Genomic DNA, 26,995 nt, shown 5'->3' on the forward strand with positions numbered 1-26,995 from the left:
CCAAAATTTATATTCTAGTGATGTGTTTCCAAACAAGAGAAGGGCAGCTTACTTAGATGAGAGCATAAAATAAAATAATAACAATTAGGCAAATATGACCCTGACTTTTTGCTGCACTGGACATTAACTGTAATACAGTAAATCTGCTCACTCCATTTCCCCTATTAGTGATAATAACAAATACAATACCCTCATTTCCTCATTGCTGATGACAGCATTGCTGGGCTCTTTTGACTGTAACTCTTCCTCAATATGTGTGCTGCAAGATGAACCTCGTACTCAGCTGAAAAGGAATCTCAAAAAATGATTTTGAAAAAATAATTTTGAATCAAGGCACTGATAAATCAGGTTAGTGTGATAATAAGTCCCACTCTGTTACCCTCCCCAATAACAAGAAAAAATATTTTAAAATCTGTCTACAACAAACATGAGAAGCAATCAAATGTAGGCTTGCAATATTATGAACTGACTCATTAAGAATGCCTTCACCCTCTAAACAGATTATCCTGTGCATGGAACCATTACTGAACATTGCTTCAGAGACAGCACATCAGAAACACAAATGCATTTCTCTCCCAGGCAGGGGCACCACTTTGATCGGTTTCTTACACAACTTCTCAGTTTACCTACTTGCTTGTTTTTAACAGCAGTGTGACAGAACAGTCTCCCAGGGCACTGATCAAGTCCCTGTTGTCACCAAATGGAAGAAGAGGCCAAGACAATTTCCCAGCTTCCATGGAGACATCTCTGTACATGATGTGTTAAACCATCCCTCTCCAAGAAGATTCACTTTCAAGCCTCAGAAACAAATCTTGAAGAAAGAAATACTTTGTGCCTAGACTAGATCAAGTAGAAATTATTTTTTATTTCATAAAAACCCAACAACAATGCCACAGGATGGACAGATGTTGTTATTTCTTAATACAAGTCATTAAATTGCATGCCCTGCCTCTGGCAAGACTCCCAGTTCAGGGAAGAATGAATGTAATTGACCTGCAAAGCACATCCTGATATCAATCCAACCATCAGTCCTTGCCTGCCTCACTGTATTATAAGATACAATGCAAACAAACAACAGATTTTCCCCTTACTTCATTCCTCCTCTGTCTGAAATTCTGCCTTGTTATACAGGGTTTATTGTGTGTGTGAGGCATGTTTTATTATGGAAGTTCTTTTTAGAAATATTGCTAGAATCTCTTTGTTCTGCAGTCTAATGCAACCACTATCAAAGTAGTGTCTACACTACTTTAAGAGGCTATGAGACTATAAAAGGGGAATGGCCAAAGTGAACCACATGGCAGAGACTACAGTACAAAATCATAATCCTTAGCAAATTCCTTGTCTTGTAGTATCAAGCACTGGTCTTCAGCAACAACCCCAGAGTTGAAGACATACTGAATCTGGCCTAAACCTACACATTTCTGAAGTTCCACTTTCAAGCAAACATACAGAAAACTTTACAGAACAATTTTACATTGCCCTTTCTTTCCCCATCAGAAAAGCAGGGGTTGGTGCGTAATCTTAGATCTGAACAGTGGCTGTTCCTTAACTTCCTCCTGATGGATAAAAACACTTATGCCAGGAACAGACTCAGAAAGCCACTTCCTACTGTCAGAGGGATGATGGAAAACACTCAGGATTCATCAGTGAAGGGGTAGAAACCTGAAGGTACAAATGCCTCTTCTATTGAAATGAAAATCCTTTGCAAAATCTTCTAAAGAGAGGAAGCCAATGTTCTTTAATATCTTCAATAAAACATAGTATTTTTCTTCCTACATAGAGTATTCCCAAATTTTGCTACTATATTACACAAGTCTTTTTCCTCTGTTGTAATACCTAGACATCCCTGACATTCTCTTCTCTTAATTTTGACTTCATTTTCTACTGAATTGAGCTCTATGTTTCTTCCCAATTAATTTCCTTTTTATGATGTGCCTTTTTAGGCTTTCTAAAGTATATATTGATAATGTAACACATTCACCTTGTTCAAAATTTTAGAAACCTCTGACAATTACACCCCAAATAAGATCACCTTGTAGCTGGTGGCTAAAACTAAAATACATTTGTTGTCTCTGTCTTCAGCAAGAACTAACTCAGTGACTGTATAGAAAAAAAAAGGAAACCTCTTTATCTCTTGTACACTTTCCTTTGAACGCCAAACCCCCCAAATATCTAAATCAACTCTCTTGAGTCTTATCCTGTCTTTAGAAGTCTGATTAGCTCATTTGGCCTAAGCTCTATCAGACACACCAGTAACTCAGGAGTTGTAAATGTGCTTGCAAACTGCATGTTCACAGGAAGCAGGTTCTTACCTACTAACATAGAGTTCATTATTGGACAGATCAAAATTTTCTGAAATGAATAGAAGACTTTAATCTAGATTTTCTTTCTCAAACCTGCAAGCCGGTTAAGTGCCCTCAGGCTTTGCCACCATACCTGACATTTCAGCATGCTCCCTGTGAATTTGAGATGACAAGGATCTGAACAGAAGTGCAGATCTATAATGAAGCTTGAAGCGGTAGAAAATTTAAATTAAAAAGTAGAAATGGAGGGAGTCCCACATACAACTTCAGGAAAATATTCCTATCTAGACGAGCTAATGGGCCATCTAAGAAAACAAATTACTGTAAAATTTGATGGGAAATTAATTTAGAGACTGATGGATGAGTTCAAAACTATATATAGTACGTATGCTAGTAACTACCATAAGTACAGCATCTAAACTTTATACTTAATTTCAGAATTAAATATATTGAAAAGAGTAATTTAACCCCCAAGCAGAAAGCATTCCTTCTACACTAATGCTGAGTAGGTAAGAAAGAACAACATTCTTTTTAGTGACAAATATAAGATTTCAAAAGTACAAAAAAAAAAATCACTGCAATTTTATAAAGTTTAACCAGCTAAAAAATAACGTGTGTCCTTCTCCTAAGGAAGTGTACAATATTCCTTTTGTGACCAATCTTTCAAGGACTACTTGGATACCAAAACATCAATAACTCATTCTGCAAGATACCCAGTGAAGATCTGGCCTCATCTGCATGCAGAAATTCCCTCACTACAAAACAAACAAAAAAAAACCCCAAAAACCCCAAACAAAAAACCCAAAACAAACCAAAAACGAAACAAAACAAAACAAACCAAAACAAAAACCCAACAACTTCTACTAGAATAAGCATGCAAGAAGACCACACTGCATGATGTAACTCATTCCACGAGAGGAGAGAAATTACACTAGTGTTCCAAGAAAGACTGTCTTCAAATGCCTCCTTTTTAGGAATGAAACTCATTCATGGAATCATGAGATTCCATCTCATCTCCCTGTGCTGTCAGAGAGCACAAAACCTCTCCATTTGTTTTGAACAGCACAGCAGAAGAGCTAAAGGGATGAATATTGGTTTGACCTGGTTTAGTATAAGCCTTTTATCTTATGAATGAAGCTTTCTCCCAGCTTGGAGAACAACTAAAGAATAATGGAAAAGGCAAAAATGCAGAAGAGAGGAAAAAAATTTAATGTGTTTCCTCTAAGAGCAAATAGAGTCACTGGTTGGGAACTCCAGATCAGATGTAAACAGTAGAAAGGAAAATCATGAAAAAAAGACAGAATTAATGTGGAGGTCTGCACAACAGTACTGGTTTTGTTATTTTCTCTGATCTTGGGATTACAGATGTCTGATATATTTGTGACGGTTTGTGACATGAAGATTCAGATTAATCTTCTGTGTGCTACTCTGGTTGCTTGATTAATCCTTGGTAAGCCATTTAGGGCTGGGCATACAGGTATTCAAGTATTACAAAAGCCAGACAGACCTACAATTTATTGATTGACTAATCTTTATTGATAAGTCTGTTATTTAGTCCATTTGCTTTAACAATTTCGAAGGAAATTGAATAAAAAATGCTTATGTGCTTTTAAAACATCACTCTACACTTCTCAATAAATTCTTTAGCAGTGTCTCATAAAAACCTTTGCTATATGAAGGCATAACACCTCCTCCTTAATGACCCACTGCAAGGACAGATCCATGACTATAGCAACAGCCCTGAACAGGGGCCTTATAAAACATTTAGCTCAGGAGAGGTCAGCAAAAGGAAGGCTGGATGCTGCTTTTTCAAAGAGCAATGTATAAAAATCACATCATTCAAAAAGCCTTTGTGGTGCCAAAAGGGTATTCACTGGCATTGGCTATTGTACAAATTGTACAAATATTTGGTTTTAAGAATGATCTATGGATAGATTTCCTTTTCATTTGAAAAGATTATTCTGCTGCAGCAGCATTTTCCAGTTTCTAACAATAACTCCTGTCCTGCTCACAAACACCGTTCTGTCAAGTTTATAGCCCAAATCCATCAGAGTACTTCAAAAAAGATCCCAAGCTGGGAACTGCCACTTCCACAGCTTTTCCAGCTTTGGCTTAGATGTTTGGTGTCAGCTGTAAGAGCAGAAGTGAATGCAGTTCATCCTAGTTAGGGATCTACTACAAGGAACCACAGAAATCCTAATTATTGCTTATATAAAAATCAGCTTTTTAATTTTCATACGTCACTGTTCCATTGATTTCAGCCAAGTTATTACAGCTCAAAGAAGCTGAAGATTTTTCTTTTGTTTCTGGCTTTAAACTAAAGAGCTTAAACACTGTCTGAAATATATTTCAGCATAACTTATTCATCATTTTCCTGTAATATATTGTTAAATAATATTGAGCCATCTTAACTAGGCCACTTCAACAGAAAGAAAAAATTAATAATAAAATAATAATCTGAGCCAATTTTAAAAGTTTATACAAGTGCATTATGATGTGCTGTAAAATACATAATTCAGATTTCTTTGGGTGAGAGTGACACAGTAGACATCAGATCATTCAGAAGGGACCATGAGGTGAACAGGCATGGCCTTGCAGTATGTGCAGTTAGTGTTGTGAACACCAGTTCTCACATCCTATTTAGTGTGAACAGGCTCACACTAATAATATCAATACGGGCTTTTCACACTGAGGTATTTTGTTATCATCCCAGGCAAAAATGCCCAGATTGCCCTGCTCCTTATGATGAACAGAATTACTGCTGTAACCATGAATCTCCTTATCTCTGGATGCCTTCTGCAGAGGCCAGTATTCACCACTAGTCCTTTTCTGAGAACAGCTCCTCTGACATTGAATTTCCATGGATGAACAGAACCTGCCTCACCACTAACATCACTAACATGAGCCCTGCAGGCTGACCTCTCTTTTCTCTTGTCCCCTCTCTTCTGTACTGGAAGTGAACAGTACTAACATTTACACTGGACATTGGGCAAATTAATTTCTTAAGTATTTTCCCAGTATCTGGTTGCTGGTTTGGAGAACATCTGGTGTGAAATCAGATGGAAGAGCCGCAAGTGACTAAGAAGCACAGGAAATGTACAGAAATACTGTATGTAGACATTAGAAACCTTCTTCCAGAATCTGTATGTCTTTGTCTAACTAATAGAATGTGAAATTATTATATTAAAAAATCCAATATTTGAAAAGCACAAAACATAAAGAGGAAGAAAGTACATTAGAAACTGCACAAACTATTGGTAACAATTATTGTTTTGCTCTCTCTCAACAGGGCTGTCATTGTGATTGAAGTGCAATTCTTCAAAGTGTCACTGGTTACCTTAAAAAACTATCAGTCTGGAATTAATTGTTGGAGGAAACCTGTGCACACTGCCTCTTTCACACACAAGTATTTATTGAGCCACCATGGATGAAAGATGTGAACATGATATGCCAGGTAATACTCACAGAAACTGCCTCCAGGATTTGTTTGACAGCATCAGCAGCATCTCTTTCACTGTAGTACCCCTTTTCCACAATCCTACAGAAAAAAAGAAACATAATTAAGCACCAAGGTGAATAAACAGTGAAGGTAGATGATTCTTTTCAAAAATGAGATAGCAAGCAATCAAATTTAAATATGACCAGGGCAGTGGAGTGTCCCCAAGAGACTAGAAACAGCCCTTTTGCAATTTGAGTTATCCTTGATTTCCAGTTAAATGAAATACAGGAGGTAAGATATCAAGTGGATAGGATGCTCATAATATATGCACACATATAACTTGAAGTTTTTGAAACTTTCTGACACAAGGAATCTGAATTACTGAAAACAAAACTATTCAACATTTGGGAACTGGCTTTCCACTTTTATATTTAACTTAAGCCCCTTCTCCCCAGTTAGTTAGCTAGACAGATAGTAAGTTATAAAACAAAAGCACTATGCTGCGCACACACAGATCTGAATTATTCAAGGGAAAAGGTTGGCATAAAACTTCACTAGTTTCAAATCATTCCTCAAGTGTGATGGGCTGAACAACTATCTTTTTTCCCTTAGTTGAAAACTGGATATGCTATATGCAAGGAAAGAGAGGTTTTTTTACAGCTAAAGCTACTTTTTTTCTTTCAGAAAAGCTACTTTTTCTTACAGAGACAGCAATAGACACAGGTTTGCACCATATCATACAAGCAGTTAATAAAATAAGGATCTATCATAAAGATATCCTAATACTTTAAGACACTCAACAGTCTTTTTATTAATGTTTTTAAGTTAGCATAGTATTGGTGAACTAAAATAATTGTCCCTCAGAGTTACTTCAAAGGTCAGATTTTTGATCTGAAGTCTTGATATTTATAGTGTATTAATTTTTCAAAACGCAAAAAAAACATAGACAGATGTTGTCTAGAAACAGCACCTGTGATGACATTTTATAAAATGATGTTCTGCAATCAGACAGCTGGCTTTATAAAATATTTTCCTGAAATCCCCATGAAGCAGAACATCAAGGAACCTGTAATGTCTGAGATCACTGGAAAGACCTCATGCCCCAAAATCCATAAAAAGGCTCTGCTGGTGGCAGGAGAGCCTTCTTTCTCCCCACTACTCCCGCTCTGCACTTTTTATCACTTCCTTTCACTGAAATAACAGATTAATGTTGAGTTACCATCAGTGCAGCTCCTCACAGCTTCATAAAACTGACAGGAAAAATGTGAGTAACTACATATGAAAAGCATTACTTTATACTCATTAGAGCATCAAGTGATTAGATGTAAGAAACAATGCAAGGATAACACTCCATCAGACACAGAGGCAACAGACATGGCACTGTGGGAAGCAGTCTACACAAGGATATTCCCAATCAGCTGCCATTACTTGACCTTTACACTCATTGTGCTCACAGAGAACTGAGTCTATTCATGTGGTACCAATAACAGTAAGTAATCTCCCTTAAACAGCTCTTCAATTTCATAATTATTTCTTTGCTGCATAATTGCCTGGGATTATTTCTAGAGGCTTGTTTGGTTTCAGTTCTTTGGGGTTTTTGGCAACCCTTTAGCTGTCATACCATGTGCACTGCTTTAACACCTTTGCTTTTTTTGCCTTCAGCCCTTCTCCTATTTTGGTCATCCGTTTACACCACTAAGGAGAGTTTTACTGGAACTTATCACCATAAGGGGAAAACATGGCAACTCTTACTCACTGAGACATTATACTAGGCTTTTATCTAAGTACCAAAGTATAGGAAAGAGGTTACAAAAAACCTAAAAATTATGCCATAAAATGCTACATTATGCTTGAAGGCTAGATTACTCCTTAGCCATTTCAGGCTGAATTATCCTCTTGTGTTAGATTACATTGTGAGACCTGAGCCCCATTAATGCTCTTGCATTCATTGCCCCAAATACACTGGCTTTTCTTCCTTCTACTTTTTAATTCAAATGAAGTATTTAGTGTCAGCCAGATGTGCCAGTCTGTATCATCCACCCTGCTCCACACACTGAGCTCTCCAGGTGCAGGGTAACCTTGCGTACCTTCAGAAATGCATGAGGCAGGTTCTAAGGCTTAAACAGTATTAAAAATACTCTGTTTTCCCAATATACCTCAGAACAAGATCAGAGAAATATGAAGTAATGCAGTTGCAATTCAATTGAAGTTTCTCCCTTAATCCCAAAAAATTTTCTATTTACAGTAGCTCAGTTTTTTTCTATCTTCTTGAAACACATAAACCAGGGGAATGAAAAAAAACCCCATCCTTAAAGGCAGTCTACAGCTTTGTATTTTCTTCCACTCATCAAAAGTGAAGAAAACAGGAGCTTCCTGTAAATGCCCGGCCAATGTTAATTACCTGACCACTGGAAACAAGGGAAAAATCAGAGACACTCAAGGCTGCCCTCTTGACCTCAAAATGAGTCCACACTGACTTAGAGAATATATACTGGTAAAGATAGCATGCTGCTGTCATTATTTATATTAAACACACAGCAGAGAAAACACAAAGATCTTGTAGATGAAGCCTTGTAATTTACACTTGAAAATAAATAAATATAATGAAGTGTGGGCCCATATTTCTTGAAAGCAATAAGAAACAACTGTAGAAATATTGTGCAATGCACTGGACCCATTTGCTAATGCTACAGGTGAATAATATGCGCTGGCTAAATAAAGATTATACAGAGTCATACAGAGTTACCTTTCCAGTTTTCCAGAAGTCTAGAATTCTGTGTTATTGAGAATAGAAACCTTACTCTTAATTAACAATAATCTAGCAAATAGAAAACCTAATATTCCATGACAGCAATAAATTTAAAAAAGACATATCCCTTTCTAAAGATGAAAATTTATTTCTAAGGGTACTCTGCTTTAGAACTAAAACCTGGTTATTAGGCAGTAAGAAAGGGTACTGAAAAAAGATTATCCTGTAGTTAAGGTCATATAGTAATGTTGGGGATCATCTGCATATTTATTTTTTGCATCCTCCCTGTGATAGTTTACATAAGACAAATGGTAGGTGTGCCAGCAAGACTCCTACCTGAGACCAATGAGTCTTCTTTAAAAGGATTTTTCAAATTCAGGCTGCAGATTAACAATTACACATTGCCTTTTTGCTATAATGGGAAGAAAAACCTGCAAAAATATCTTATTCCACTATTACGGAAGCAAACCCCAACTGTTTATACCTAGTTTGCAGGAAGATCTTTGACAAAATCATGGGTGAAGGAAGATTAGGCCTTTGTTGAGAGGACAGAAAGATAGGAACAGCAGCAATAAGGAACTAATTAAATATTTTCTTTGATATGCAAATGAATGAGCCAGGTAGGCCAAGAGGGTGCTGGAGAGAAAAACTGTGAGGAAGACAGCAGGGAACTGCTTGAAGCCTAAAAAAGTGCTTGGAAAAACACTTAATTTGGTGCTGCAAGCATCGAGAAAATTTAAGCTGCAACCTCAAAATAGAGACATTCTAGACTGAGCAAAAATGCAATGCCTGTTTGTGTAGGATCCCTTTTTCATGGTCATGTACACACATTTATTGAAATATGCTGATCCATTGTTTACACTTTTATATGTCAAGACACACATTCAGCAGAATGGCCACTAGATGGACAGCAAGCCAGAGCTCTCCCAAAGCACCACCTGACACAGACTTGTCTTTCCAAGCACATGTTTGAGACAAATCTGCCTCCTTCTATATAGAGGAGCAGGAAAATAATTCCCAGAGCCTCTACTCACCACCCTCTCCCAGTGCCAGCAGAGATGGAGATGTCCTATAGGAGCAGCCTGAATTCCATGGTGCTGAGACACAGAAGTCTGTGTTATCTTGCTCTTTCAGCTGCTGCTGCTGCCCAGAGGTGGAAGAGCCTTGCCAGGTAATGGGGGTATGACAGATTCAGCAGCGAGAAAACCATCCCAGCATCACACTGCCCAACAAGCATGTGGAAATGGCATAATGTGTTTCTGGGGAGGCATATAGTTGATATTTTGGCAGCTTCCATCATCAAACACATGTATGAGTTCAAGTGTTTAATAATTTGCAGTAATCCTTGCCAGATTCCAACTGGCCTTTCTAGCATTTCCGTTCCTTGTGAGCAATGGAAGTTTTCTTGCAGTATAAATTCTTTAGTTTTGCAGATGGTTTTCAGCGTAGCCTCAGTGCTATGAAACTGCAGCTCTTGCTAATTTTTTTAATAGTATTTCCATGTTGCATGTCTTCATGAGACTTTACAACTGCAGATACATAAACTCCTACCAGAATTCACTTCATCCCTTCAGCTTCCAGTACAATATAGGGAGACCATGCAATGGATTTTACTCCTTTTGGGGCATTCTTCCTGCTACTGGGCTTTAATTCACTGTATCTGTGTGAAGCCATGGAAAGCAGTGGGCCATCCCAATAAAGAGGTGGCCACACCTGCTCTGCAGAAATTTTATTACTGGTAGGGGAAAAAAATAGTGTAGTCCAGCTAAGCTAAATACATGGGACCTGAAAATCAAGGAGGAAAGAGATGGGGAATCCCAATGCATCATTTTAGAATCAATTTTCAAAGGAATATTAAAATTATATTGATACACAATTTTACACTTGGCTAGGACAAACATGTTTCTGGGGATTAATGACAAGCACATCAGGCATGTGAAAATAATCAATCTCCTAAAGGAACAAACAAGTGAACATTTCATCAGAGAAGAAAAGGACTAGGTTTGGGGTTTGATTTTTCAAAGAGTAACGAAACAGGGTGCGAGCTATTTCCAAGTCCAGCAAGAGAAACTGAGCTTGCACAGCTGCACTGATAGAAAAAGAAATCAAAACCACCCAGGAACCTGCTTTGAGCAAGGAGAGTACTCATCCAGTGCCAGAGGATGCTACACTGGGCTAGTCACTGGCAGCACACACCTCTTTGTGAAAGGCTGACAGTGCCTTAAATTCCCAGTCAGCACTTGCTGCTGCTGCTGTTGTAGAGACAGCTCTCAGCTAAAAATGAGGAAGAGTGAACACCCTTCCTCCCTGGACAGAACCACTCCAGGCCTCTCACTGTGGCAATGTATGAAATTTCCAGCTGAGATCACTGTCCCTGAGACCAAAGCCTCTTTCTCTTTTATTTTTCATCAGTATTGGAATTTGTGTTGGTACAATGACTATTCCTGCATTTTTAAACTCAACATGTACTCGTGACCCCTGCTGATCAAGAAAATTTGAAATCTTACCATTTTAAAAATTTACTTTTCCCTCCCCCATGCTCTAGGTGCACTAGTCCTCTTATTCTTAGCTTTTCTCTCTGCTTTCCTCCCACGTGGGCCATCCCACCCATCCTCCAGTCTTGCCTAAAATGTGACAGGTAAAGTCTGTTGCTTTCCTGCCTTAACTCATATTAACAAATGCACTTAGTTTTATGCTAATAATCTAAACAGTTCCTCTAAATTTAGCAATTATTCAATGTTGCTGCTATAAATACTATTTCTCCACAATGTGGAGTTGGTAGTATTTGAGTATTAGCTGAATTTAGAAACATATCATGTGGCTTGCAAAAGTCCTGCTAAACTTGGCCATCTAAGACAGAAAAAATTATTATACTTTATCAGTTCCCCACATTGTTTTGCTTTCTTTAAGCACTGTCTGCATTTGCCTTGCACACCATCTTTTATAACTACTGTGACATTAAAAAAAGTCATCACTCTTTCTAGGGTAATTTTCATTCTGCCTCTAGCTGGCTTTTACCCAAAACCCTTGCACCACATCTTAGCTGTTAGATGCTACTTCATCTAGTGTCTCAGACAAGACACTGCCTGAGATACATACATACATGTTCTATTCCAGTGCCAGTATGTCCTAACCATTTAAAAAAAAATTTGGTTCTATAAAATAAATGTTAATTTATCTAAAATGCTTTGGCTGTCATGCAGATTTTTTCTTCAACCCCTCAATTCTTATGCAAAATCTTGCACTCAATTAAAATGAAATTAGAAGATTTCTACAAGATAAAGGGAGACTAAAAACTAGCAGAAACAGGAAAAGAAAATGACATCACTCTATTCAATAGCAAAATGATTTCCACAAGGGACACTTTCTCAATGAATGATTCAAAGATCTATTAGTTCTTGTCTGTATTGAGGTGATTGCAATTCCTAGTGGCATTTGTTTAGTTAAAAAAAGGTTTCCTGCATAAATATGTATGCATTTTCCATACTACAAAATCGAGGAATAATAAGTATTTTTTAAAGTAGCTCTGATTCAGAATCTCCCTTATTCTACAACCATGTTCATATTCCAGAGCAGACTAGTTGTTACTGTCTCTAATGACTCAAACTGCTTGTCTGTCATCTGAGAAAAGATAATGGGAAATACTGACCTGGCTTTGGATCTGATTCCCTGTGAAACAAACTAGAAGTTTTTCTTCAATACTGCATTTAGAAATGAAATTCAGCACTGCAGTCATTCAGGAAAACTGTTTTCCCTCCATTGTTATCAAGCAAGACTCACTCTCTGATAAATGAGGCATGCAGGAGAATTTAGAGAAAGATTACATATTTCTCATAGCTCATACTAGGATTTGTTTCCCCCTCTTTAACTTTCTACTTCCAACTCAGCATTACTATAGCACCCACAGAGTTAGACAAGTTCACCTTCAGGAGCTTGATCTCAGAAGATATTTTTAAACATAACAGTCTTTGCTTCTAGAAGTTGTGAAGCCACAGTGCTCATGAACTGGATGCAAGCTTCCCTCAAAAGTTTCTGTGGAAGGGGCTTTGTGAGGCAATGCAGCAAACGGAGTTGCTGAAGCATGTCACAACTCCTGCCTGCTGAGAGGGGTGAAGAGAGGAATCCCTGAAGGCAGTGGCCTGGGGAGGGGAAAGGAGCAGCACTGAAGGCACCAATGAGCCTGACAACAGCTCCTGAGGCTTTAATTGGGCTTCTCTGACTAGCTAAGGGCCCCATGATATGGGAAAGATGTGAGCATGTGGAGGACTTTGAATAGACAGTAACTGAAACATAAAAAACATAATGGGGGACAAAAGATTGCAGGGGCAAAGAAAATGGAGTCTTTCACAATGCTCTGCTGCTTGAGAGCTTTCTATAAAGATTGCTTTAAAGAATAAAGTAATCACATACTCTCCACCTTCTGCGGACAAGGCAAATACTGGCTGAATTTACAGAAGCAAGTTTTTCCTCATATTGACACGGAATATAATTATCAGTCTGGAGAGTCACTGGAATAGCTTACACATAAGACTACAGAGGTATTTAAGAAACAAAATCCAAAACCATGGATGTCCAAGTGTGGTAGAAAGATCCTATGCAAGTTCAGGTGACCACCTGCCCACTCCACCCCTCCATACCAAACCAGTGCAGCTGTAGTTGCCATGACATTTTAAACATGTTGTCCTGGAGCTCACTCTGGCACATCATCTACTTCCCAGCAAGAGTGAACAACTGACCATCAAACTCTGCAACTGGGCACAGCTTGCATAATTCAGATTGTGCTTATATTCCTCTATGTAGCAATTCCCAGGAGCATTCACATTGCCATGATTCAGTTCAGGATTATTTCAGACTTCTTCCAGACCTTCTTTTGTGGCCTTGGCACCTCTTATACTGCACAGGTCTATGATGCAATCCTTACAACTGTGACTAAAGGTTAACATTGAGCAAAGTACATTACCTAAAACATATTGCTCTTCAGGCTTTGATTAAAAAATCTCCTTAATTATCATCTAGGAAAAGAGTTTCAGTGCTCTGAAACCGTACTTCTTCTTGAAACAATTTGACTTTACTTTACACTCTTGTCATAATGTCCATAGCCAAAAAACAATTAAATCCAAAATGTACAAAGCACACATTTCCATAGTGACTTTATGAATTCAGGAGATGTGCTGAATACATGCACAGAAGACACATCATTACACTTGGGTCAGTCACGGACTTTTTGTATATACATATACACGTAAAGTACAGTTATGTAGTCTGTAGGTATATAAACCTCTACAGCTGTCAAAACCTCTCTGCATTTCAATCAAATAAGAAGCTAAAATTTGTTAATAATTAAGGAATTCAGCTAAGCCTCAATCAAATTTCTAATTAATTTAGCAGGCTAATTTAACTCACCTAGTTTGTCTGCCATACAGACTATGTATATCTATATTACAAGGCTGAGGCTGTGGTAGAAAGCTGAGACTACATCTGTCAGAGGAGCTGTAATCTCAAGAACCTTCTATATTAAAAATTTCTAATAAACTAAAGAGCTTCACAGGCACTGATATGTACAACTTACAAAGGGCTTTCCCAGTTTCCAGAGTAACAGAAAATCAGGCTGACCACCAAAAAAAGAGATGTAAAGGCATTACTACAACTCTGTTTGAGAACAAAATACTAAATCACATTAACAAAATACCAAATTTCATTGGAAAGACTAAAAATGAGCACAAATGCACGTCTCAATTCTGAAATTACTTGGTTTTATCATTACTGGAAGTAAATTAATGAGCTACTAAGATAGCAAAAAGCACTTTTATCAGAGTTCTGTGTCTTGACTTGAACTTCAGAGAGCAGCCATAGTTGGTGTAGTCAAGTCACAACCTCTTCCTATTTCTGCCAGTCCTGAGTGAGGGGTCTGTAACATGGTCCCATGAAGCCTGGAGTCCAAAGGACATCTCCAGCCCCTGTTCAGAAGACAGACAGACTGCCATGACATAATGAGATCAGGGCACTAAAGAAAACAGAAGGTTCTATTCTGACATTAGCTCATAAAAGACTCCCACTTTAGTGGCTGATTAATTCCTTGAATATTTTTGACATTAGCAATTTTAATTTCCAAAAGCACAAACAAAAAGGTGCTCCTAAAGCATGGGAAAGCTTTGCTGTAATTTGTCCATAACAAGCAATCATTCCCACACTTCTTAAAAAGGCAAGTTATTTAGAACAATAATATTTAATTAGTATTAATTTAATATTACAATTAATATTTTTGTTAATGTGTACTATATAAAAGAAGATAATATGAGTTTGAACCTAGAGTTCACAGAAAATTACATGAAACCTGAAATGGAAGTGAGTCAAGAGACTGTCAGCTGCAAGTGCTATTTTTAGACATAGTTTGGTGCACTTAATAATAACATGAAAGAAGAAACAGAAAAGCCTATGGTCAAGATGCCAAAGTAAAAACAGGAACATATGGATTGACATTTTTATCTGAAGTGGAAAAAACAAAAACTATTCTTAGCAATCTGCAGGTATTCTGACTAAAAAGAAATTAAAGTAGAGTTGATTTTTTTCGCTGACATTCATATTTATAAAGAGATATACTGGTGATTTGTTTGGAAGACAATAGATATGAATAAAATTTGAATGCAAAAAAATCCAACTTGAACAAAAGGTAGCCCATAAAAGACAAGATACCAGATTGTGCTTTTGGGCTTACCATTGCTGGAACACTCAGAGCCTTATCAGAAAATTGTCCCTTGGGGCTCTGTCAAAACACTGCCAGTTTAAATGCTCTTCAACAATGCCTGGCTGGTTTAGACATGAAGGAATGAAAGAGGAGGGCCAAGCATATGTGAGAACTGTGTCCCAGCACTAGGCTGGAGATGCAGCACCTGTAAACTTTAATACTAGTTAATTTAGACATGCTGCATTTTTCCCCCTGTCCTGATAATTCTTCCACTGGCCTGCCGTTTTCTTTGTCATTCTTTGACACAAGATCTTTGTCACTCCTCACTTGTTGGGTTGGCAAAAATCATCATGTACATTGGCAATAAATAATCTAATTTACACAAACATCTCCAGTTTTGAGTTTGTATTTGAAGTGGTTTGTAGGGCATGACCCATAATGGGATTTATGAAGTCTGAGAAACAGTTTTCTTTTTAAAAATACAGAAAATCAATCTGATTTGAACTGTATTAACTCAGGTGTCAAACTGATACATTCATTTGAATTTATCTCCCTTTAGGTAACACAACTGAAAAATTGTCATAATGACAGTTCATTTTAGCAATAACATGGATGATTTGACAGTAATGTTAAATATGGTGAAGGAAAAGAATAATTTCATTATCCAGAACTTTTAGTTAGAATGGCATGAAACCAGCAGCACATCAACAATGCTAATAGGATACTAGAAGACTAATTGGATCTTGAGTATTTGTAAAGTCATCTTCATAATAAGAGGGATGCTTACATGGAAGAGCTTTTCTGCAGCTCAAAGACTATTCAGAAGAAGAATGGGCATCTGGGATGGGAGAAAACCGGAGCAATAAAATGGTTGATATAAAAAGCAGCAGCATATGACAAGATTTAGCAGTAGCAGCAATGAAGATGTTTGCAGCCAGGAGAGCAGCACTGCTTGTGTAACAGGCCCAGCTGTGTCATTTGCTGATAGCTGATTAGGAAGAGGGATAAGAGTAACTCCTCCAGAGTAGAAAAGTTGCTTTGCTGTCTGTGTATGGGCAGTGGTTTACAAATAAGGTACATGAGGTACTCCATACCCTGGAGGTGGTGCCAGGCCACACTGGGGTCCTGCTTCTCCACACAGAGTCTCACCTTGAGGACAACCATGGGGTGGATCTCAAACCTAGTCACAGCTGTCCCTCCACATCTGATGCAGCTCCTCTGCTCAGGAGGAGATATTCCAGGTCATTATCTTTCTCCTGCGATGGGAATCATACAAGCACAGAAAAAGGCGTGCACAAGGTCTCTCTGTCAGTCAGGACATTTCCTTCATGCATGATAAAAAGATGTAAGGACTGAAAAGATTATGCATGAGAGGGGAATCTGTCCTAAGGCAGAAAGCTAAATTTATCCTCCCTAAAACTCAGAGGGCAGCCCTTATACAGAACAAATTAATCCTTCAGCCCAGCTTAGAAAGGGGAAACAGCTAGTGTTTGATTGGAGTCACTAGTGCAAAACATCTTGGCTGCATATTTCTGCTTAATTATTTTTAGTTTTATGTTGAAGAGTGAAGTAATACTCCTAGCTTAAGAGCTGAAAATAATTATAATATGGTTTTCAGATGAAAATAATTATAATATGGTTTCTTGTTTCATTGTTTGTTAGGTCTTTTTCCAAATCACAGAGGTCTGTATTGACCAAGTTTCCAGTTCTGTTGTACATGGGGCAAAAGAGGATGCAGAGTTCAGATTTCCACAATATTAGTGCTCATCTATAGCATCACAAGGGGGCTCTGCAATTCTATTGAGTGACTTTGCTTCTAGTCAGAATGCCAGACAACTGGTCCTAGCTGTCCAAAGTATTGGATCAAGCATCCAATCTTTTTGAAAACATCAATCTGACAGTTCAAGTCCCATAGTCACTCCTGACTATAGCTTACAGAATGTTGAAACTCTCAGTATATTAAATCCTGGTTTAATCAAATAATGCAGTTCCCCATCCTGGATCCCATTAAATCTTTTCTCTTCAGTTCTTCTACCACATGGATGGTTGCTGCTCAGGAACCAACTGTTTCACTGGATTTTTTGTGTTTTGCCTTTGCAAGATTCCATGAAAGACTCCTGTAGAGTATTCAGCCCTCCTGAGAATGACCTAACCTGAAACCCATGTGGATATATAAAGGGCTATATGAAAGGTAAGGCACTTTGACTGGGGTCGTCTCCAGCTCAGGACTGGGGTCTCTCTGGTACTTTAATTTGCAGCATATCTCTCCTCATTCTTTTGCCTCAGTATTGAGAGAATAATCACCCTTTTTCTGTCAAAGTTAGGACGTCACAGGAGCAGTTGTTTTGTTGTTGTTGTTCAGAAACAGTTCTTGTCAAGGTTGAAGGTATGACCATCACATTAAACAAGTATGCTTTTGTTTTTTTAAGTGGAAGATATTTTCAGACTGAATATTTTTGTAATATTTCTCTATGATACTAAACATTAATTACAGAACAAGGACTATCAAATAACCTGTCCTTACATGAGCTTGAAATCACTAATACCAGTCAGTTAATTCATTTACTCAAGCCAGTTTAAAATGTTTTTCTTACCATCTCTTGCTCTAAAAAACCCAAATCCCTACCAATAAAATATAATCACAACACTACTACAGAATCATCTCACTTTATGCATATGCACTTCAGAAACATGTGCAGCCTCATGAGTAAAACCTTCAGAACTCAACAGCTGTCCTGAAGAACCTTTGTAGCAAAACCAGATGTTTGATAAACACAGTAAATATCAAAGAGAATTCCTTTCTTGTTAGTCTGCTTACAAAATTTTTATTTGACATAGCACTATCATCTGGCAGGCTGATTGCCACCTAATCTGTTTTATGATGACCTTCCAAGGAGATTTTGCCAGTTTTTCCCATCTTTTGTCTGCTCTAACACACTTGATGCTGTGTGTCTGCTGAGCACCTTTCTTCAACATTTACTGGCTAATTCCTCCATTTTCAACTCATTTTTTCCCCCAAAAGTCTCATGGTAATTAGATTTCCAAAGGCACTTTTAGGATATTTGTTGCAGATATTAATTCATGCGAATTGATCATATGCTGGTAAAATAATTCCAGTAATTACTAACACAGGGCTTACATACAGAGAAGAAATTTGAACTCTAACATCCTTGGGGAAGGAAGGCACTGGAAGAGGTATGTACAGGTAACTTACCTGTCAAATAGTTCTCCACCAGTGACGAGTTCCAGAACAAGACTGATTTCTGTAGGGGTCTCAAATATCTCCTTCAGTTTTATCTGGTAAAAGAATACAGAAAGTATTTCTTTTGCTTATTTGTCTTCTTGCAGAGCACTTCTGAAGGTCAATGTAGAACACAGAACACAGCTGGGAGAGTTACCTTGTTCTCTTCCAGGTTTTTTTTGCTAGCTTTTTTTCTTTTTTTTTTTTTTACTCTTTTGTTTATTCTCATACCTCAGTAATCTCTGTGAAATATAGGAGTTTAAGAGGTCATCTGCCAATCTCTCAGAGAAACCAAAAAGTAAGACCTTTTGGTCTTTAAGTCTCCCAGGACTGAAAACACCAACTTCTACTTTCATTTGCAGAACTTCTTTCATATAGTTTCCCACTCAGCTCTGTAAGAACATCATTGTTTTATCTTAAAATGGAAGTATAACTCAACAGATGATCATAAAACGCTGCTAGCATGCCCACTAAGAACACACAGAGCTTTAATTCAGGTCTGTACAGGTGAAACACAACAGTCTTTCACAAACAGAATGAGTATTAAAAACAAGGAAACAAACATGGAGTAACTTGGCTAAACTTACAATGTTGGGATGCGAAAGGCGAAGGAGAACTCCAATTTCAGTGCGGACAATTTTCTTGTCCACCTGGTTAAAAGTGGGGAGGGAAAAAGGGAAAAAATTATTTCCATGTTCAGCATAGAAGCTTCTGGATGAATCACAGGATGCTGTGTATGGATAGCACTTCCAGATCTCCCAGAAGAGTAAGGTAATGTGAGACACAGAGTCAAGCATACTGGAAAGAGAAATTTTCCATTAACACAAGATAGATACTGTAACAGAGAAATGTCCACCCAGCAAAACTATTACAAATATACATGTGAGTCACACAAGAAGTACAATATAGGAAAGATATCTGAAAAAGGTGAGAAAATTCCTATTTTTACTCCAGTTTTGACCTTGTCTACTGTTACTTATGTTTGTTGAGTTTATGCTAGTTTTCTTTTGGCACACTGTCCAGCAGCTGTGCTGAAAATGGTTTCTGCATGAAGGATGTGCTCATCAAAGTAGCGCAAATTACTGCTTAGAGAAAAAAAGTGGTGCAAAGGCCAAACACCTCCAGCCACAGAGTATAAGGTTTAACCTCAATTCAACTATCTCTGACAGAATGATCAGAATTAATTAAAATTATTGGTTAAACCTCTGAGAAGAATACCCCTTCCTTTTTCAAACTGCAGTCTTGGACAATCACAACTCATGTTCTTGGGTGTCATCAGTCATTTCTCACAAGAAATGTGGAGCTAGGGTGTATTTTGTTCAGGAAAGAAAACTGCAACTCTCCTGGAACTAGAATGGTCAAGCAAGCAAGCATGGAAAATGTTTGTAAGCAAATTATGAATCCTTTTATGTTTCTAAAGCAATTAATACACTTATGAGGCAACTATCTGATTTGCAAATATTCTCCTAAACCCTAGAGAAGTCCTACATCGATGACTCAGGTTGTTCTGAAATTAATAAGAGTCAGCAATTCACTGTGGTTCAAAGCTGATGACATACATGACATCAAGCAGAACATTCTGAGAGGAACTTGCGCTGCTTTTTTTTTATGGAGACTTTTTATCAAAGTCAAGTTTTGGTTTTGGCTTTTTACATCAGATGGGAAATGAATGGCAGTCGTAATATACAAACCCTTAAAGAGGACATAAAATTACCTTCAAATTCTTAGTGAAGAAGACACATGGGGTTTTTTTATCACCTGAAAGGAGAGAGCTACTTCTCAGTAATTTATTTTTTTTCTAACATCAACAAGATCCAAGTATCCATTACATTCAGAACTACTGGATAAGCAGAATTTGATTCTCCCCTTGTGTCAATCAGGGACAATTTCAGCTTAATAATGACACAGTGGTGTAAATGAGTAGAGAACTAGAGTCCTCAGGGCTTTCTTGAAACTTACTGACATTCAATCTCTTCTAGTGCCTTCCAGTGCCAGAAAGCAAAATGAAGCAAGAAAAAAACAACTTTGGACAAATTCAGTGCATGTTAGAAGGAAAAGCAATCAAACATTGAAGAGGAATGAAATATTCCATCACCTGAACATTTAATAGAAGGTAAATAATATGGCAAATAACAAAATCTTCTAGGATAAACACTTGCTCAGAGATCAAACCCAGGACCCTTTAAGCTTGTGATTAATGCATGCTTTATAAATGTTTTTGCTTTCTACTCCAAATGCAGTTAACAAATTTCTTTACCTGCTACTTAAACACTGAGCAGCAGGTTTGAAGATTTCTTCCCCTGAACTTTTCCTAAAACACTGCTAGCACCAGCTTGTGGTCTTGCTCAGTTTTAACATCTCCTTGGCATCACTTTGGGTTGCTTCAGGGAGTGCAAACATGCAGCAAAGGCCTCCAAAGGTCACTGCTGGGCAACAAAGGGCTTTTGATGATTCACACAGTAATACACACTGTGACTGTTGCCACACGTTTTGCACCTCAGAAAAATTAATGTGCAGTTGTGCATGGACAGTGATATTCCCAGCAGAGCAGTTTAGACTGAAAAATTTACCTTATCCAAAAGCACTGCTATAGGCTGAACAATCCACAGCCTGTTTCCTGTAGTTTTGAAAATGTTTGGGCACCAAGCATACCTGGGAGCAAGCATGGAAAAGGCTGCCCAAAATCTAAAGAGGATTTCTTCTGGCACTGAGAAGTTACAAGTGGAAAAGTACAGAGGCCTCCTCTCACCTTGCCTCTTGCCTAATTAAGTCAAAACATGGACTAAGACTCAGTTTTAGGTGTTTGGTCTCATAGACATTTAGTCTCAAACTGTAGGTGAGTTCCTCTGTGATTAAGTTTGTGACCTGACACACAACAGTAGACATTCACACTTTCACAGATGATGGTATGAGGAAAAGGCACCTCAAAATTCAAGAATATAAGATTCAATGGCAAATATGGTTCAGAAAAACACTTAGGAGTGTAACATATTTATATGTAATGGCCATTAGGCTAGATTTTACTACAGAAATGGGCATGTATAGGTGATATGAAATGTTTCAGAGTAAAAACAGGGACTTATTTAGTCGTGACATTTCATTACAGACAGGCTATTTTATCACTTTTATTTTCTTACCTTCTCCTACGCTAAGTACAGATAGAGCTATGCCAACGCTTACCTTGTTCAGCTCCTACCAAAAGAAAAAGCACCTACTTACATCAGGCCCAAACCTGGCTTATTTTTAGTTTGGGCAGGAATATCAGCAATTCAACTGCTTATATTGAATTTTCCTATCATCATCCTATCAAATAATTTCCTGACAGAAATTATTTGCTAGGATGAGAGTCAGGCATCTCACTCTAGAGTGTATGTTGCTATAGTAACAGTTTTTAAAACTCGGATAATTTAATCAAAATATGCCATTACCACAAATGTTTGGGCAAATTAAGTATGTTGGGCTAGATCAAATACAGCGGTCTAATTTTTGTGTATGTAATAACTGATCAAATAAGGTTGCAAAATTCTTCATTTTGTCTCCCCCTCTTTGGATGCAATTTAAACAGGCAGTTCAGGGCTTGAAAACTATCGGAGCTTTCCTAAAATTAGCATTGCTCACAGGAGCATCAGTGAGATATGTGTTGTATTAAAGTCAAGAATAATGGGATCAGCAGAACTGGTCTGTTTGTGAAGTGAAAAAACAATCAAATATAACTTTCAGAGGTTTCACAGTTCCACTAGTTGAGCAATTTTCCTTCTATCCTTTATTCTTTGCTTTTAATCTATGCTAAATGGACTAGAGTACACTTTTGGTCAAATATTTCATCGGTGTAATTTGATTTCTACTTAAGTGATTACTTTGTGTGAAAAACATTACTTCTGTATTGTGAGGTCATGTAAATGCTGGGTCAGGTGATTTTAACACTGGTGCAATTTTACTAAGCTTTATTCTCTGTATTAGCAAACTTTAAATTGCAAGTAATCAAAGGGCATTTGCTGTGATCGGCCCGCAGAGCAACAACCTGCTGTGGAACACCCATGTCAATTAGAGAAGTCATTTGATAGGTAAACCCAAACCAGTTATTTATCATCCCCTCACTGCTGACCCTGAGCTTGAAGATTTCACTGCCACAGGCCAAAAAACCATCCAAACAAAGTTGTTAGATGGCCTGTGATTGTTAAAACCCACAGCACCTTCGTGTTTCCTCAGCCACTGCCTGGTGCTGTGGTTTCCAGTGCTCCTCAGTAAACTCTAGGAAGCAAACCAGGAGCTGCGACTGTAGCACAGATAAGCACCTGCATGCTGGCTTTAATCTAACTAGATAAAGTACCTGCAGCAGCAAAGATCTAAAAGCCTGAACTGGGGAGCAAGAGGCAATCTAGGAATGCTGCTCCCTTAATTTATAACAAAGCATTAACATTAAAAGGGTGATAATTCCTGGATTATTCCTAGTATTTGTCCCTCCAGTTATTTCACTTCAGTAGAATTAGGTATTTATGTCTTTTATAGAGAGTTATATGTCTGCAATATCCTCGTCTTTGAAATTTCATACAGATCACGCAGAAAAGGAGCATTATATTTATATTCAGGATACTTCTTATTTTTGAATTTCAAATTATTTTGACGAGAGATAGGAATGGAAAATTCCTTAATGAAAGCTGAGTCTTCCATGTTTCCATGCCCCAAGATGATGAGATGGTGTAATGCTAAAAACCACTTGGATGTAAAAGTGTTGTTTCTGTGTGAATTAAATGAAACAAGATAAAATGAACCACCAGCTTACACAGATTAATCCAGCTGCAACTTTGCAATATAGTACCACCCTAAATACATGCGGCCCATGGATGTTCTCTGTACCCTCCAACTTAGTAGAGAGCAAGAGGAAGAGCACATTCCTCATCCTGCAAGCTCAGTCTCTGCTGTTCTCCTTTCCCTGGGCACTGTGAAGGCAAAGGGACACATTTGCCCAGGTGTGATCCCTGTGCAGTAAAAACACTATGCCCAGGCACTGGCTGTGAAGAAATCAATGCAAAACATCTCTTGAGGAGCTTCACAGCACTGCCCACTTCAGGGAGTCTGTTCACACCAGCTCAGCATAGCTCCTTAATTAATATCCCACTTCTTGACTCACAGGAACACCTCTAATATGAGCAATTAATTCTTTACTGAACCAGCAGGTCAGGCTCTGACTATGTGCTTCTCTGCACTTACAGGGGGGATCATGGTGCAAAGCATTATTAGCTTGATGCTACACTATTAAAAGTGCTTCCAAGAAAAAAAGTTTTATTTGCTCATACAGAAACTGCTCTGAAGCCTAAACTTTCTATATTTTATGGCATCAATTCCTAATTACCATTTATAATTTTGCCTTAATTTTGCCTTCTCACAATTAAGTAGAAATATTAAAACCTGTACAGACATAGACTACACACAAGCAGAGCTGTCATTCCCTGATAGTCTAAAAGGTCTGCTCCCAATTGTCACAACTAAACACAGGAGTGTTGGGTTACCCAGGCTCTCTTGAGAAGTTTGAAGAAAAAAAGAAATAGGCTTGAATTTAAATAAATCTTCATAAGAAGAAGGTTCAAAGAAAATATTTTCTACGCAGTTTAAGGTCCTGCTTTTCAATTTCAGAATGTCCTGAATGACAGGAATTCCAGTTTCTGCCCAGTTTATACAGAGTACCTTCTCACAAAATTTTTCAGTCAAGACTTAAGGATAAAACACTTTTCAGAAGACTTCTGAATGTGTTTTTACATCTTTATAATCATGGATTGTATTGAAATTGTCTGATCTCATCTGTGTATCAAGACAAGATACAGATGCCAGTCTTCAACATTAGTGATAAAGAGTCATGGAGATTACAAAAAGTGGTATGACAGAAAGATTCCAGGATAAATGAAAATAGGGACTTATAGGAGACTCAGGCCACTTCTCTGAATTACTCTGATGTAATTCAGTAATCAGTATGGCAGTGGACAGTATGTAAAAGCAGAATTTTAAAAAGCTGACCCTTCTGAATGAAAGGCTACATCATTGTTCCAACTAGGACATTAATTTAACAGCTGCTTTAGATGATTTGTTCATTGAATGAACTTCTTTTGAATGGAAATAACAGTTTTTCAAGTAAAGAATTCCTCCTATGTTTTAGTAGCTGCTCTTGGTGGGACATTGCTTGACCTTCTCAGCAAGGTCTGCAGCTCTCTCTTGTGAGGCAACAACCTTTGAACTCCTAACGGACTAATATTATCTTAAAAACAAAAACAGTTTAAAATAATCTTTTTGTATTTTAAGCTGGCCAGATAATTTTGGCTCTGTCTGCACTCAGGCTTAATGTGGGCTCCCTACAGAGCACAACAGAAAACTCCATAAAGCACAACAGCAACTGCAGAGCCCTGTAGTATCTTCCCTAAGGTCAGCCCAGAGTTTTCACTGTGCAGGTGTGCTGGCTTGGCTGGGATAGAGTTAATTTTCTTCACAGTGGCTAGCATAGGGTTGGGCTTCAATTGGTGCTAGAAATAGTGTGGATAATTCAGGGATGCTTTTATTATTGCTGAGCAGGGCTTGCACTGAGCCAAGGCTTTTTCTGCTTCTCATTCCAGCACACCAGGGACAAGGCTGGGGGTACACAAGGAATTGGGAGGAGACAGAGCCAGGACAGGTGACTCCAAAAGACCAAAGGGATACTCTAGACCCTGTAGCATCATGCTCGGGATATAAAGCTGGGGGACAAGAAGGAAAGGGGTGGGGGGATAATTCAGAGTCTTTCCAAGTCACTGTTCTAGGTGATAGAGCCTTGTTTTCCTTGTTCACCAAGCAACACAGTGAATGAATTCCTTACTTTGCTTTGCTTATATGCACAGCTTTTGCTTTGTCTATTAAACTGTCTGCATCTCAACCCATGAGTCTTCTCACTTTTACCGTTCTGATTTTCTCCCCATCCTGCTGAGGATGAGCAAGTGAGCAGCTCCATGGTGCTTAGGAGCCAGCTAGGGTTACACAACAACAGAGGGTTACTGAGGATTTTTATTTTTACCCTACATAAGTAGTTCTGTATTATTAATGAAGAAAAAAACCCCAAAAACTATTCCCTACTAGAGCAACTATTTTCTGCACATATGTCCATGTTTCTAATTTGGAACTGTAGTCTTTCAAGTGATGCATATTCCTCAGACTGAACACACCTGCATGGGAATAATGCTGGTTACATCAATGTGCCTGCATTTGTCCTGTCAGTGATTAAATGTCTGGTAGATGTTGCCTGCAAATACCTGGGTTTGTAGAAGCTGAAAGACACTGATCTATCTTCATGCGATAGGACTGTTAATCTGTTAATCTGTTAATTGTTCCATCGAAGAAATTCTACTGTTTCTGAAGAAAAGAACAGTACATTTACAGGGAAACCATCAGATGGATACAGAAAATTCATGTGGCTGTAGAAACTTCAGCACAATAAATCACACCCTGGTGTATCAGATTAACAGGCCCTGCATCTTAAAACGCATGGTTTCAGTAGTAAAGGTGACCAGATGCAGGTAACATTCCCCAAAGACACAGGATCCACAGTGAACAGATTCTGTTACTCATCCACATTAAGCTGGTGGTGAATGGATGTGTTCAGAGCCACTTACAGCTTGCACAACACTGGCCATTTGCAACAACATATTTTATGTTGTATATTTATTTATGTTTATATTTATTTATGAGAGTACAAAACAAGTTCATTAGAATAAGCCTCATTATAGGCTATGGTCTAACTATATGACTAATTTGGTTGTTATCTCTTTCCTTGTCTCATTAACACACAGATTCCTGCAAATATGTTAGAAAATTGTTGAGCAGTTTAAGCAAACAAATTTAAGCCTATTAGGTATTCATGAATTGCTCACTTCAGCGATTCACTATTTATAGTGTGCTACTGCCATTGTTACTGTTCCCAAAGCTGGGTGGGGGAGGACACTTTTAAGATGCAAGAACAATGTGTAAAATCAAAGGTAACTTCTTTTGTTTTTGTCTAAATAGATTCATTTATGGTTCTATTTATAAATCTGTACTTGCCATCTTCTTGTATATTCTTGCTTTTCAGCTATAACTGTTACAAATCCAAAAATTCCTCTCTTCTTAGTGAAAATTTATTAATCCAGTTTTTAGTCTGCGTAATGCATCTAGTATTAAACATCTTGGCTCCACATTCATACCATTCCTCTGAATAAACAAAGTGCTACATAAAATTAGAAGTGGAGAGCTATTTGGTGATAGGATGTTTCCTGTCATTGATGTTTTGTCTTAAAATCACTCTGAATTCTCAGGAGCCCTCAGCTGCATGATAAAGATCTGGAATAAATTATATCTGCTTATATCGTTAGCCAAGTGCAATGCTTGCTGCTAGTTAAGAAATTTCACATGAATAATAAGCTGGTCCTTATTACCCTTATTATCCATCCTTTTCTCAATTTAACTTGTATGAGTTCACTAATATCCAATGAAGGTCTGGTGCATCAAGACTAGCATTAATATCTCAATCACAGATATCAGATAATTCCATGTAATCAATGAAGCAGTTTTGTCTGGGCTGGAG

General features: G+C 37.9%; 1 protein-coding gene across 1 annotated transcript in view; it reads right to left on the bottom strand.

Moving 5' to 3' along the window:
- The window catches only part of CAMK4 (calcium/calmodulin dependent protein kinase IV), a 138,053-nt gene that overhangs the window by 40,073 nt on the left and 70,985 nt on the right, over window positions 1-26,995 (bottom strand). The window contains exons 3-5 of the mRNA XM_030237385.2: window positions 19,005-19,067; window positions 18,391-18,473; window positions 5,769-5,841 (exon numbers count right to left, since the gene is read on the bottom strand). Coding sequence (XP_030093245.1) covers window positions 5,769-5,841; window positions 18,391-18,473; window positions 19,005-19,067 — 219 coding nt within the window. The remainder of the gene's footprint in view (window positions 1-5,768; window positions 5,842-18,390; window positions 18,474-19,004; window positions 19,068-26,995) is intronic.

This window comes from Serinus canaria, chromosome Z (assembly GCF_022539315.1).
Source record: "Serinus canaria isolate serCan28SL12 chromosome Z, serCan2020, whole genome shotgun sequence".
Taxonomy (NCBI): Eukaryota; Metazoa; Chordata; class Aves; order Passeriformes; family Fringillidae; genus Serinus; species Serinus canaria.